This window comes from Macaca mulatta, chromosome 6, assembly GCF_049350105.2.
Source record: "Macaca mulatta isolate MMU2019108-1 chromosome 6, T2T-MMU8v2.0, whole genome shotgun sequence".
NCBI lineage: Eukaryota > Metazoa > Chordata > Mammalia > Primates > Cercopithecidae > Macaca > Macaca mulatta.
Genome location: NC_133411.1, coordinates 143,435,664 through 143,450,491, shown reverse-complemented (window position 1 = coordinate 143,450,491; position 14,828 = coordinate 143,435,664). Strand labels below are relative to the sequence as shown.

The following is a 14,828-nucleotide window of genomic DNA, read 5'->3' as shown; positions in this document are numbered from 1 at the left end:
ATGTTGGCAACTGAGTCAGAATTTTTACAACACTTTGAAAAGGCCAAACTAAACACATCTGTGGGCCAGAATCAGCTGGTGGGAATAAATAAGAACAGCATAAAGCCCTCAGCACAGTGGCTAGTTATCCATATGGGTGCCAGTTAGTAACACCATGGCAGCCTTGGACCAGGTCGGAGAGTCCTGGAGGAAAGGCTCCTAGAAAAGAGGCAGTGACCCTACACAGTAAGGAAGGTGCCCTAGAAAGGACTCCTTGACTGCCCAGGGACCAACAGGTGAATGTCAGCATGCGGACCTACACCCCGCACCGAGCCAATTCCCCATCCAACCCTGTCCTCCACGAAACACCCCAGAGTGCCTAGGGATTATTCTGGGTCAGGGTTGTCCCATGGGAGGCTATTATTAGGGAGCAGATTCTGTGGTGGCTTAATTGTTGTAATAACTAGGCTTGAGAGGGAAGCCACTGTTTTGTGAGTGCAGCTTCTTTCCTTTAAACCAAGTCTTCCAAAGGCCTCCTTGCTCCAGCGAGCTCCCACTGTCACAGTGGCTAACGAGGCCTGGGACCGCACTGTGCCAGTTTTTTGCCCCGTGGATCACCCTCCTTGCAAACTCAGCAAGAGGGACAGGGAAGACTCCTTTCCCAAAGCTGAAATCCAGGACTGCAAACACACGTGGGGGTGGAGGTGCTGAGATGTGATCTTGACCTCTGGTTTTTCCTCTCCCACCGGCTTCCCCCATCTCCCCCAAAGCAAGGTCTGCTGTGGGAGATTTCAGTGTCACCAGGCACTTGCTTTCGAGGACAGAAAGTGCTCCTGAAATCCTATCTATAAAGGAGACTCTAGGAAAGAAAGGATCTCCTTTTCCTGCCATTTGCACTAGTCTATTGGCACCTCTCATGCAACCCCCAGCATGGAGACACATGTAGGAAGCTCCCCTTCAAAGTGTGGGTGTCGCAGAGTCCCCTCAATGAAGCAGAAGCCCACAGCCCCCCTGTGCATCCTCGGCCCCACCAAGTCCGCTAGGCTCTGCCTCCAGAACACAGCCGCTTTCTTCCTACTGTCACCACACTGGTCCAAACCCATCTCATCTCTTGCCTGAACCACTTGTTCATCTCCCAGCTTCCACTCTCAATTCACCCATGTCCAGGCTCCACACAGCTGCCAGAGTGATGTTTAAAAAGCGTAAATCAGTCCGGGTGTGGTGACTCACACCTGTAATCCCAGCACTTAGGGAGGCCAAAGCAGGCGGATCACTTGAGCCTAGGAGTTCAAGATCAGTCTGGGCAATATGGCAAATCCCCGACTCTACAAAAAATACAAAAGTTAGCTGGGCATGGTGGCGTGTGCCTGTGATCCCAGCTACTGAAGGGGCTGAAGTGGAAGCCAGGAGGTTGAGGTTGCAGTGAGCTGTGATTATGCTACTGCACTCCAGCCTGGGTGACAGAGTGACACCCTGTCTCAAAAAAAAAAAAAAACAGAAAAAAAAAAAAAGAAAAAAGCTGGGCGCGGTGGCTCATCCTTGTATTCCCAGCACTTTGGGAGACCGAAGCGGGCGGATCACTTGAGAGGTCAGGAGTTCAAGACCAGCCTGGCCAATGTCTCTACTAAACATTGTAGAAACCCCGTCTCTACTAAAAATACAAAAATTAACCAGGCATAGTGGCGGGAGCCTGTAATCTCAGCTACTCTGGAGGCTGAGGCAAGAGAATTGCTTGAACCTGGGAGACAGAGGTTGCAATGAGCTGAGATTGTGCCATTGCCCTCCAGCCTGGACAACAGAGTGGGACTCTGTCTCAAAAAAAAAGGTATAAATCAGAAGCTGGGCATGGTGATATGCGCCTATAATTCCAGCTACTTGGGAGGTGGAGGCAGGAGGATCACTTGGGCCCAGGAGTTCAAGGCAAGCCCAGGCAACACAGCAAGACCCCATCTCTAAAAAAAATTAGAACAAAATAAAAATTTTAGAAGGTATAAATCAGATCACATCATGCCCCTACTGAAAATCTTTCAAAGGCTTCATAGGTCAAAGGACAAATCCTAAGCTCCTGACCACAAGATCCTACACAGTCTGGCCCCCGCCAGCTGGACAACTTCATATTCACCACCATCCCTTTCCTCACCACCTTGTAGCCATGCTGGGCTCCTTTCATTCCCTTGAAGAAGCCAAAGATTCCATACTTCGAGACCTGTGCACATGCTGTACTCCACTCTGCCTGGAATATTCTACTATGTGGTCTATGCACGTCTGACTTTTCAACCTTCAGGTTTAAGCTTCAGTGTGGCCCATGTCAGTCTATGCTCATCAGAGTATCTGAAGAAATTCACCACCCAGTTTCCACGGAACACCCATCCCAGCTGTGCTTGTTGAGCTACTTGTTGCATGTCATTCTCCTTGGGAATGTATATTCCATGAAGAGTAAGGAGCATTCCATCTAGACTCCGGCCAGGACCCCAGAGACATACTAGGGAGTGCTGAGTGTGCTCTCGCTCCCTCCCCCAAGAAGTGTTGGGACCACACAGTCCAGCTGGCCTGCCTGTGGCTTGCAGGAACAAACACCCTAGCCCAAGATTTCGCCCTTGTTTTCACAGCCTGCCTTCCCCGTCTTAACCTCACACATTTTCCAGGAGGCTTTATTTGGTTGGGCTCCTGGCTAATGATCAATGTCAACTCAGTAATAGGGCAGCAATTTGGTGGCAGATGTTTTCTTGGCAGCACTAGTGATTGGTCTTAGTGGGGGCCTCAGGTCTGGACTTAAAACACCAATGCCCAATGCCAGCCCCCTTTAAAGACCTCTCTGCAAATAAACTCAAATAAACACCCTGGGCCTCCATTAACGCCCTTCCAGCTGACCCTGGGAACAGTGGGCCTTTCAGGCCTGCCACTACAGCCACTCCCTGGGCAGTTAAAACACCCCAACCTGGCCTCCAGCCTCTCCTCTCCAGGGGCCACCAGGCCTGGCCTGCCCGCCACCACACAGCAGGATTTCGTCCTCCTCCTTAAAAAAAGGGGAAAAAAGGGCTTTCAAGCAGGCAATTTACCATTCCAGACACAATCTTTCAAAGAGAAACAAAAACTCTCCCTGTCTGAGGCAGACCACTAAGGCGTGTGTGTAATAAGATGCTAATACAATTTAATGATATTTCGGCTGGAAAACCTGTCCTCAGAGCCTCCTTGTGTTGCGAAGGCCAGACATTCAGAAAACAAGAGCTGCACACTCTTAAACCGCTTTAAACAGGGGTCACAGCCCCACTCTTTCCTATCTCTCATTAACTTTAATGCCTTCTCAGGGACAGTAATTGCAGTTACAAAAATGATTTTGTACACAGAGTAGAGGGCTGCTGCCTGGGATCCTCCAGTCGGCTTCCTGGACCTGCTTCTCCAAGTCTAGAGGAGCCTGAACCCTCCTCCAACACCCGCCACTGCCTGTCTGCAACTTCAAGTGTCCCAGAGGGGCCCAGCTCCCCTTGAAGACGCTGCCCACACCCACCCTCCAGACCAGTTCTGGGGACGTACCGAGGGGACAGGATGGTGGGAGAATGAAAAGGCTCTGTCTACTTTGTTCTTCAGAACCTTCTCACCCTACTCTTTGCCCCAGAAAGGGCAGAGCTCTGTCCACTCGCTCCCATATCGGCTGCACATTGGCACCTGCAGGATCCTTCTGATCCCTTCTGCAGAGAAGGGAGCTGGTTCTCTGGCCTAGCCTAAAGGTGAGAGATCAAAGGTCAAAGCTGCATCAGGGCCCTCCCCAGGTATAATAAGGATGACTAATACTAATCACATGCTTATCGCATGCCTGCTTTGGGCTTAGTCTTTTTTAGGTAATCACTTATTCTATACATCCACCATAAGATAGGTACTGTTATTAATCTCATTTGCAGAAAGTGCTCCTTGTAACAGAAGGAACCGAGGTATAGAGCCATTATGATAGTTGGTAACTGTCCTGCACAGCCAGGATTCAAATCTAGGCTGTCTGACTCCAGAATGTGTACCCCATCCCCAGTGGGCTAAAGTGCACAGGCCTACAAGTTCCAGGGTGTGGGTATTCCAGATTCCTATGGGCTGTCTGAAAGGAGCTTTGAGCGGACCTATAATTGTAAGCTTTTGAGCCACATGGTAAGGGTCCTATCTGGAGGACAGGGCAAGCCAAGGGTATCCCGCTCCCCAACTCTGACCTAAAGGGAGAACTGGGAGGTCCCAAAGAGCCTGCTGCATGTGCTATGAAGAATTTGGACTAGAAGCCTCTCACCTGTGTGGTGAGCATAAGACAAGTGCCTTCCTGTTAAGAGGAACACTAGGTTAGAGCCAGAATACGCTGCCTCCCACCCTCAGCGATTTGGGGGTCAGTGTCCAAGGCCCAACTTCAATATTCTGTGGTGCATCTAGGACCTGGGGACTGACAGTCCCACCTCACCAGTCAATGAAAGCTAAGTGGAGATTTCTGACAACCTCTTGGACTACTCTTACTGGCTCTTTAGCCAGGCAATTTAGGGAAAGGAAAAGCATTTTGGATGGGAAAACATTCTGGAAACATTTGCTGCATCCTGAGCCCAAACAACTCTATCCTTAAACACTTCATCTCCAAAAGTGCTGGGGGGACCCTTGGCCAAACAGTTTCAAAACCAACATTCACTGCAAGTCCTGCTGCCTGGGGCGAGGACTTCCCTCTGTGAGGCATTTGCTGCAGAACCAAATGCTTTTCCACTCAAAACAACAGCCAACAGCACTTGGGACAACCTAGTGGGCTCCAGATCAAACAAACATCCCTTTTTTCCCCTACCATGCAAACTTGCTCAATAAATTATTCGCCCACTTCGGATCAAAGCCTGTTTTTGCAGCCTGTGACCCAAAAAGCAAATAGCATCTCTTAAACATGAAAGCCCTCCTCCCTGCCTGGGTCAGCTTTATTACTCATTCCTTCCCCCTTACAGTTATTCTGTTGTTATTTTCCTCCTCTGCTTGTTAGATGGCTCTGCGAGTCCCAACCCGTCTAAGGAAGATGGGACAAGACGGATGGTGCGTTCATCTGGGGCCCTAAGGTGAGAAAGAAAGTCAGAGTAGGGGAGAAGCCTGGGAACCCAGGAAACAAAGCCAGGCCCGGTTGGCAGCTCCATGCTCAGTCCTTTTGCCAAATGTCCTACTGGGAATTTTACCAGTGAAGGCAGGGAGTTAATGCCACTCCGAGAGGAGGGGCCAGGCGGCTCTACCACCTCCCAGACCCAGGACTCAGTTTGCAGACATAAATGTTCAGGGGGCGTCCGGACGGCTTGTCTGGGATCAGAGCTCAAGGGTCCTCCTTCCAACAAAGGCATGGCAGCAGGTCCCACTCAGCCCCTTCCTAGCTGCTTTGGAACCGCTCTGAATGGAAACATGACACCTCTCGATGACCCCCTACAAACTCTGACCAGGGATAAAACTTTGTGCCTCAGGATCCTGCAGAAGATGAGCCAGGGGTGCTAGACGCAGTGGCGAGGTTTGGAAATCTGCAGACCAGAATCGCCGGCCGCAGTGTGCCTTCGGCATAGGGCAAAGACACCCAGTGACCCTTCACCTCCCCCAGCCTCCAGCAAGAGGCCAGCAGCCAAGCTGGTAAAAAAGTGCCCAGGCCAGCGGCAGCGGCTGAGGGGATTGGGAGGAGAGTTGCGCGCGCCTCCAGCCCGCCCCTGGAGGCAGTCCGCGGGACCGCAGGCTGGAGGCGCGCCGGCGTGATTCCGACCGCGGGAGCCGGGAGGAGGAGCCGGAGGAGGCTGCGGGGGGCTCCGGCCCAGGCGAAGGAAGGGCAAGAGGCTGTTCGGACCGGGGGCGGCGCCGGGAGGTGGGTGGGCTTGACACCCAGGTCGGGGGAGGGGTTTAAGAGACGCCGGGAAGGGCAGCCGAGCCCTGGGGCGGGTGGGGTGGTAGCTGTGTGTAGTAGGGGACAGGGCTGGGCCTCTGGAAGCTACAGTGAAGCCTTCCTGGCTGTCTCGCAGGCATCCCCATCCTCCGGCAGAACAGCTGCGAATCGCCAAGTTGACCCCTCATCCCTTCGCCGAGAGGAGAGGGTGTCTCAGGACCCAGGGATGGGCGGGAAGAAACCATGGGGAGCCACAAGTCTGCACCCAGGCGGGGAAGAGGCGGGCGGGCGCCGCTCCGCAGGCGCAGGCGAGTGGGTGGGAAGAAGGGAGGGAGAGGGAGGAAGGAGGTGAGGCCGGGAAGATGCCACTGCCGGGGGCGGGGCGGGGCCGGGGATCCGGCAGAGGGACTGCAGCAGCGCTTGGTGGGGGCGGGGGCTGCAATGTCACTCATTTGAGAGTCAGGTGTATGCGTCCCAAACGGGGTCCGCCACAAGCCGGCATCTTCCTGGTACCACCCAGGGTGCAGGGCCCGAGGCAGAGGGCAGGGGACTGCGGATCCGTCCCTGAAGCGGGACGCGAACCGGCAGAGTTGGGAGAAGGTAAACAAGGGCCACGCCCCCTGCCGTCGCCCCGCGGGCGCGCACCCGCCGCTCCGGCCGCCGCCGGTACATTTCCACTCTCCCAGCGCCTCTCCCCAGCTGGACTCCCGCGCGGCCCCGGAGGTGGAGGCTGCCCCCGACCCCAGTCCTCACCCCTGGCGCCGAGGCTCCGCACCCTCCACACTCACCTGTAAAGGGTGTCCCCCGCCCCTCCAAAAAAAACTGTCTAATTTGTGCAGAGCCTCCAACCCCAGGAGCCGAGCATGCTGCCCCCGCGTGCAGCACCCGCGTGCACCGGGCCCGGAGAGGGGGCGACAGGGCGGAGGCGGTGGCCCCCGGAAGGTGCCTGGGACCGGACCGGCTGCACGTGAGCCCAGCGCGAGGTCATGTGCACCGGCTCAGCCCGGTTCGGCGCCCGGACGTGCTGCGTATCAACAAAATGAAACTCGGGGAGACAGGAGGGCAGAGAGCTCCAGGTTCTCAGAGCCCCCGCCCCGGCTGCTCGACCTCCCCACCGTACCCATCTCCCGCCGCAGCCCCTACGCCCGACCGGAGCCCGCGGGGCAAGTTGCAGCCCTGACGCGCCCCCGCCCGCCCGCGCCCCCTCGCCGGCCCGGGGGCGCTTTGCCGCAGTCATTAATAAAGAAGGTCGCCAAGCTCACCCTTCCAAAAGTTGTTGTTGCATGCGCCCCTCTCAGCCTCCCCGCACTGTACTCTTTAAAACACGACTGACCAACATGCGCAATCTCTCTCCCCTGTGCTGTGCATCCCCCCCCCCCCTCCGCGCTGGCTTCCTAGAACAGGCAGCCAGCAGGAGAGAGAGGGAGCGAGCGAGCAAGAGAGAGCGAGGGAGCGAAGAGCGCTGGCAGATCTGTTGCAAAAACACCAAATAACGTCGTGGAGATGCGCAGGGCCCATCCGCCGGGGGCTGGATCTTACCTTGCTTCGCGGTGCCCCCCTGACTGGCGCTGCCCTCGGCTACGCGCCGCTGCAGGGACCGGCGCGGGAAGGATGCTCCCGAAGCCGGGAGCTCCTGGGGCCGGCGCGGGAGGGCGGGGGGCGCGCATCCATCCGGGGTCGCGGCGAGGGAGGCGGCCGGGCCCGCGGCGTCCCCGGCCCCACGCCCCCCGCCGGGGACTGTCGGCCCGCCGGACCTGAGCCGGTGCCGCTAGGAGTGGGCGCAAAGTAACTCCATGGACGCTACTCACCCCCCCAAAAAATAGCCTCCAACTGCGATGGCCGCGGTCGGCACCATTCACCAACCCCCTGTGTATGTTTCTGTTTCTTTTTAAACCAAGACTTCCTTGTGATCTCTTTAGAAAAAAAAAAAATGTGTTGGGGTGGGGGTGGGGTGGGGGCGGGCAGGAGGAGCGAGGGAGGGGGAGTAGCCACTTTTTTCTTATTCACTCGGATCTCCGTTCCCGACACCCCCGTCGCCGCCCCCCACCCCCCCGCCCAGTTGTTTGGCTCCGGCGGGGAGTCCAGGTAGCGTTGCGGGCCCCGTGGGGGGAGGGTGCCCTGCCTCACCGCCCCCACCACCACGCCTGGCGGCACCCTGGGCCCGGACTCCCTATGGACTCTGGGGCGCCCCCAGCCCGCCCTGTCCCCAGGGCCGGGCCCGAGCGGCGGCTGCGCCCGTGCAAGTCCCATCAGGTCTGCTCACACTTCACACACTCACACACATACCCCGCCCCTCCACTCTTTCACTCACACTTTCTGCTCACACCCCGCCCCCTACGCGCCCCAGACCCGGGCGGCGCCCCCCGCAACCTTAAAAAAAAAAAAAAAAAAAAGCAAGCTTATACTTAAAAAAATCTTTTGGCGCCATATTAATGACGTACTTAAAATTTGCCATTTCTCCCTGCGTCAAAAAGACGTTTCTTTGCAAATAACAGCCTGGAGGCGACACTCGCGGAGGGAACGAGGTTTGCACTGAGCACCCCGCCCCCCGGGGCCCTCCAGCGCTGGAAGACCCTCGCCCTAGGCCCTGCTTCTGAATCGCTGGTTTTAAAATGCGAATCGAATAAATCGCGTGGCGTTTTGCAGCGCCAGAAGTGAGCAGAAAGTGCTGGCAGGAGGGGAGTGGAGGGGCGCACGCGAGTCTTGGGGAGGGGGCGCGGCCCTCCTCCCCGCACCCACTCCAAATGGAAAACTAACATTCCGGGCGGGGTAACTTGAAATTGTAGGCGACCTCAAGAAAAGAGGGGCGGTCCGTAGAGAGGGTCCCCATTGGGCTCGTCGCCCCCTCCCCCCTCCCGACTGCCTCCTGGCGCCTAGCGCTGCCCCGCATTTCCGGGGGGTGGAGAAGGCAGTGATGGGTGGGTGGGTGGCTGGTTGCACATCCTGGCCCCAGTAGGATTTTGCCCCGGGGCGACCCCTTCCTCCTTGCTCTTCCTTCCCATTACCCCGAAAGGGTTAAAAACCGAGGGGTAACTTCCAAAGGCTGGCACATGGCGAGGAAGCGGGGCGCCCCTCTCCCCACCCTTCGTCTCCTCGCCCCTCCTCCTCCGGCTCCACTTCCCGACTTGACCTTGTGGTGCACAAACAGTGCGCTCGGATCCTCGCAGTTTCTGGAAGAAGAGCCTGCGCTCGCCAGGCGGGCGGGCTCTCGGGCTGCTAGCCGGCGGTGGCGGGGCCTTGGGTCTGTTCCCGGAGCCGCGGGCCACACCCACCCAACCCGCTGCGCCCGCCGAGTTCACCTTCTCTCGAGGAAGGAGAAGGACTGGCCTCCTGGTCGGGGAGGAATCGGGGGTCAGGCTTCAACCTCCTCGGAATGCCTCTGACTGGGGAGGGGGTGGTGTGGCCTCGGGAGGAGGTTGTGGGGAGCCTGGCCCAACATCCCCAAAGCATCGTGGCCAACTTTTTCTTCCCCCTCATGCTCGGCTGCCCCTCAAAGATTATCCAATAATTTTTCAGCTCACCTTTGGCTTTGAAGGCATGTGGGTGAGTTTTGAATGGACACCAGACTTGCCTTCCCTCTCCAAGACTGAAGATTGTTTATTCTTCCTTACCCCTCCACCCCCTTCCATGGGAAGATAAATATTCAATTTACATAAGATGACATTTATGTGACAATTAAGAAGATTCCCCGATGGAATGTTGTGAACACATTTGCTTATAGGAGAAATAAATCTAATAATAAACAAACTCATAATAACAGCACAAATCCTTTGACAGGGCGGATTGTCTACCCAACAAAGAGGGAGATGATGGATGCTGAAATAAGCAGTTTTTGCAACAAGAAAGAAATATGAGCTCAGAGTCACTGCAACATTTCCTCTTCCTTGGCCTTCATTCACAAAGTCTGAGGATAATTGTCTGGCAAGGGGATGGTCTGGGTATTACCTCCCAAGTAGACCTGGCTGTGGCTCTCAGTGGTCAATTGGTGGGATTTTTCCCTAGCCAAGTTCAGAGCCTGGAAACAGGTGTTGCAGACTTGGAGTGTGCAACAAAATGGTTAAATACTTAGGTTCTAATCCTGGCTTTGCATTTTGGAAGTTGTGTGATGTGGGCAAGTGAATTCATCTCCCTGAATCTCTTTTTCCTTTTGGGTAGAATGGGGTGGTTGGAGGGTTGCTGAGGCCATGTGTGCACATATACATATATGTATGTATGTACATATACATGTGGTATGTGTAAAGCAGCAGCTGGCACAGGGTGCATAGTGCTCATTAGCACTTTGCCTGGTACCTAAGTGGGGTTTTTCTTGGAAGGGTGAAATTGTTCTCTGAAGCTTGATGGTCAAGGTCCAGGTGTCCATTCTGGGGTGGGAGTGAGGGTACCAGTTTACAGTGGTGCAGTCTAAAGAGATGACCTCCAGAGATGAATGAGGAAGGGGTGACCATTTAAAGTGCACCTGCCGTGTACTGGTGATTTTGTAAGCTATTCCATCTCATCCTCCCGCAAACCCCTTCTTACCTGTTCAGAAAGGTTTAGTAACTTACCGCAGCCATACGGCTAGTAAGTGCTGGCAGAATTGGCTCCTAGGTCTAGCTGACCTTGAGACCTACGTGGTTTCTATTTTACCACACTGCCAGAAAGAAAAAGTATTACTATTATTGGTTTGATTGGGGATGGGGGGATCTGACTGCTGTCTTGGCAAGAAGAATTTTATGAGCGGCACTTTGCTTCTGAGGTGGTTCCCTGACTTGGGGTGAGACCCAGGCCTTCTAATGAGCCCTTGAAAATACCTCTTGCTTAGGACTATCAAAACCCTTGGATTCCCACAGCTCTGTGCTGCTGTTTAAGGTTAACCTTGGAAGCTTTAACAGAATGATAACGATAAAGCTAATTGTAACTCCTTAATCTTTATTAAAAGTCTCACAAATCATTCATTAACTTTTTTTTTCCCCCTTTTTCCACAATCTCTACTTTGGATGTAATCATTCATTAACTTTTTACAGGAAAGAAATGAGAAGAAACAGAGTTCTTGAGATGTAATCCTTCGTTTTTCTCAACAAGCCTCCCGTATGCCAGGCACCATTCTTGGTGTTGGGGACACAGCACACACACACACACAAATAAGTAAATAAATAAAATAAACAAATGAGGGGTGGGGCAGGGAGAGCATCAGAAAAAATAGCTAATGCATGCTGGGCTTAATACCCAGGTGATGGGATGATCTGTGCAGCAAAACCACCACGGCACATGCTTACCTATGTAACAAACCTGCACATCCTGCACATGTATCCCAGAACTTAAAAAAAAAAAAAGAAAGGTAAAAATGTTAGCTGCTAGAGTGAGCAGGTTATTAAAATTGGACATGATTTTATTCTAAACTCCAAAATATAAAAATATATATTATGCTTGAAAGTGATTAAGTGCTGTGGAGAAACTCTTAAGTAGGAAAGGGTGATACACAATGTGGGAGTGCAGTTTTAAATAAAATAGGGAAGTTCTCACCGAGAAGACAGTCTTTGAGAAAAGGAGGTAAAGAAGTGAACTGTATGTGGGAGTATGTGTGTATGTACATGGGGGAAGAGAAGCCAGCTGTTCTTAACCTGGAGACCACAGACTTTCCTCTCCATGGGTCTGTGGATAGAATTCAGAGAATCCTTGACCTTAGATGAGAAAAAAATTACAACTTTATTTTCACTAATTAAAATGTAGCATGTTCGTCAATTATGAATACAGATAACAAGTCAGTGATATTACCAACACCTGTGACATTATTGCTGGTAGAAATCACAGATATTTTCATATCACTAGAATTGTTGCAAATATCTTAAAATACTACACTTCATGAGTAATTTATTGAAAAAAATATCATTTTACTCATCACTACTCCAAAATCATGGTGCTAGCTCTTGTAATTTAATGAATTAATAGAGAAGCACATATATACGTTTGAATATTTTGAGAGTTGTATTTCAATACAATTGGTTTTCTTTATAATTTGTGGAACTTATTTTATGGATTTAAAGATACTCTACTCGGAAGGAGTCCACAGGTGTCACAGACTGCCAAAATAGTCCATGGCACATGCACAAAAAAGGTTAAGAACCAAGGTCTCTAGAGACCAGCAAGTGCAATGCCTCTGAGGCAGGAATGTGCTTAATATGTAAATGAAAGAGATTATATAGGGCCTTGTAGGTTGTTGTTAGGAAGTTGCCTTTTGCTGGAGTGATAAGGAGAGTTTTGAGCATCACTGACATGATCTGACCCTGGGTTTAACAGGTCTCTTGGCTGTTACATGGAGAACAGATTAAAGAGGCAAAGCTGAAGCAGGAAGGCCAATTAGGAGACCACCTGAATAAACCAGGTGAGAGATGATTGGACCAGAGCGGTAGCAATTGAAGTGGTGGAAAGCGGTCATCTATGTTTTGAAGGTAGCTCTGACAGAATTTGCTGATGGTGTGAGAGAAAAAGAAAGAAATCAAGGACAGTGATAAGTGTTTTACCTTGAACCAATGGAAAGATGGAGTTGTCATTAACTGAGATGGAGGAAACTGGAAGGAGTAGGTTTTAGGGGATTAGGAGCTCAGTGTTGGACATATGAAGCTTGAGATGCCTATTAGACATTCAAGTGCAGCCATTGACAGGCAGCTAGACATGAAGCCTCAGCTCAGGGGTGAGGTCTGGGCTGAAGATGTCATTTGAGAGTGGTCAGTGAGCATATGGATGGTATTTAAATTTGAGATCATCAACTAAGTGAACATAGAAAGAGAAGGGGCTCAAGGATGGTGCCCTTCAGCACTGCAGGGTGAAGAGGTCTGGAAGATGAGGAGGAATCAGCAAAAGTGTTGTTGGCCGGGCGCGGTGGCTCAAGCCTGTAATCCCAGCACTTTGGGAGGCCGAGATGGGCGGATCACGAGGTCAGGAGATCGAGACCATCCTGGCTAACACGGTGAAACCCCGTCTCTATTAAGAAATACAAAAAACTAGCTGGGCGAGGTGGCGGGCGCCTGTAGTCCCAGCTACTCGGGAGGCTGAGGCCGGAGAATGGCGTAAACCCGGGAGGCGGAGCTTGCAGTGAGCTGAGATCCGGCCACTGTACTCCAGCCTGGGTGACAGAGCGAGACTCCGTCTCAAAAAAAAAAAAAAAAGTGTTGTTAATGTTGTTTAAAAAAAAAAAAAAAAGCATTCAAAGAGGTAGGAGGAATATCCTGGAAGCCAAAGGAAGTGAGAGAGAGTTTCAGGAGGGAGGAAAGCCTTATGTCCAAAGCTGTGGAGGGGTCAGACAAGCTGGAGGCTGAGAATTGATCATTGGATTCATCAACATGGAGGTTACTGGTGTCCTTGACAAGAGCCATGTCAATGGAGTAATGCTAGCAAAAGCTTGATTGAAATAGTTCGAGATAGAGAGGGAAGATTTCTAGTTGTCACAACTTGTTCTCAGATGCTAGCTGAAAATGAGATGTCCTCTGTATAGATTTATCTGTGAATGTGTATAGAGATGAATAACTATGTACCTGTAGAAATTTAATTCAAACAGCTTTTGTTGAGGATCTTCTATGTACTAGGCATGGTAATGGATGCTACAAATACTGAGAGAAATAAAACACATTAATTGCCTTCCAGGGGTCACAGTCTAGCAAACTTTGTTGGCACACGAAATACACACAAATCAATATACATGACTAAATACACATAGTCACTCTAGACATCAGTTTTTCATGTGTAATAGACAATATGATTAAAACTATGGATTCCGGAGTCAGGCAATCCTTTGTTTGAGTCCTGCCTCCACCATTCTCCAGCTCTGTTACTTTGCACAAGTCAATCAACTTCTCTGTGCCTCAGTCTCCTCCTCTGTAAACTAGGGATGCAATGAACTTTAGTGTGGATGGAGTGTATGGGAAGCGTGTTAAAAATGCAGATTTTTTTTTTTTTTGAGACAGTTTCTTGCTCTGTCGCCCAGGCTGGAACGCAGTGGCACGATCTGGGCTCACTGCAACCTCCGCCTCCCAGGTTCAAACGATTCTCCTGCCTGAGCCTCCCAAGTAGCTGGTATTACAGGCACACATCACCGTGCCCAGCTAATTTTTGTATATTTAGTAGAGACAGGGTTTCTCCATGTTAGCCAGGCTGGTCTCAAACTCCCGACCTCAGGTGGTCCACCCGCCTTGGCCTCCCAAAGTGCTGGGATTATAGGCGTGAGCCACTGTGCCTGGCCCCAGCCAGGGGACTCAAGTGATTCTCGAGTCCGGGACTCAAGTGATTCTCCTGCCTCAGCCTCCTAAGTAGCTGGGATTATAGGCGCCACCACCATACCCAAGTACTTTTTGTATTTTTAGTAGAGATGGGGTTTCACCATGTTGGCCAGGCTGGTCTCAAACTCCTAACCTCAAATTATCCGCCCACGTTGGCCTCCCAAAGTGCTGGGATTACAGGCGTGAGCCACCGTGCCTGGCCAAAAATTGCAGATATCTGAGCCTTATCCCCAAAGGTTCTCAGTAGGCAGGTCTGGAGCAGCACCTGCAACTTCTTTTTTCAATTAAAAAAAAAAATCTGCAGCTTTTTATTTTTTTGAGATTACAGGAGCCTGCCACCATGCCTGGCAAATCTTTTAGTAGAGATGGGTTTTCACCATGTTGGCCAGGCTGGTACTGAACTCCTGACCTCAAGTGATCCACCCACCTTGGCCTCCCAAAGTGCTGAGATTACAGGTATGAGCCACTGCACCCAGCCAACACCTGCAGCTCTTAACGAGCGATTGGTCATTCATGATGTACATGGCATTCAACCACACTTTGTGAAACACTTTGTGAAACACTGAGAGCATGTCCACATGCTTCCATGCACTGGCCTGGCACTCAGTCATTGCTCATTAGACAATAGCTATTCTTCCAGGGGTCCTGATTCAGAACAAAAATTCTTTTATTTTAGTTTTGTAGAGACAGGGTCTTGCTATGTTGCCCAGGCTGGTCTTGATCTCTTGGGCTCAAGCAACCCTCCC

General features: G+C 51.8%; 2 protein-coding genes across 24 annotated transcripts in view; one reads left to right on the top strand and one right to left on the bottom strand.

Moving 5' to 3' along the window:
* JADE2 (jade family PHD finger 2) overlaps nt 1-9,334 on the bottom strand; it is a 58,501-nt gene extending 49,167 nt beyond the window's left edge. For 4 of the 23 annotated variants that reach the window (XM_015140935.3, XM_078005195.1, XM_015140941.3 and 1 more), the window contains exon 1: nt 7,370-7,710. The gene's annotated coding sequence lies outside the window, so the exon portion shown is untranslated. Of the gene's footprint in view, nt 1-3,513; nt 3,531-4,926; nt 5,027-6,618; nt 6,902-7,092; nt 7,322-7,369; nt 7,711-8,960 lie in introns of those variants that run through there. The other 19 variants (XM_015140937.3, XM_078005198.1, XM_078005202.1 and 16 more) reach the window with 7 other exon arrangements.
* Nucleotides 288-7,102, top strand: LOC144341290 (uncharacterized). Its single transcript, XM_078004368.1, has 5 exons — nt 288-354; nt 4,049-4,113; nt 5,636-5,812; nt 5,967-6,138; nt 6,670-7,102. Exons 1-5 carry the CDS (start codon nt 288-290, stop codon nt 7,008-7,010), a joined length of 822 nt encoding a protein of 273 aa, XP_077860494.1. The 3' UTR covers nt 7,011-7,102.
* Nucleotides 9,335-14,828: the final 5,494 nt, after the last annotated feature.

Coding starts and splice junctions, on each gene's coding strand:
- LOC144341290 (XM_078004368.1), top strand. CDS start 288: ATGCGGACCTACACCCCGCACCGAGCCAATTCCCCATCCAACCCTGTC. Junction 4,114..5,635: donor GTAAGCTTTTGAGCCACATG/GTAAGGGTCCTA, acceptor GATTGGGAGGAG/AGTTGCGCGCGCCTCCAGCC. Junction 6,139..6,669: donor GCGCCGCTCCGCAGGCGCAG/GCGAGTGGGTGG, acceptor TAATTTGTGCAG/AGCCTCCAACCCCAGGAGCC.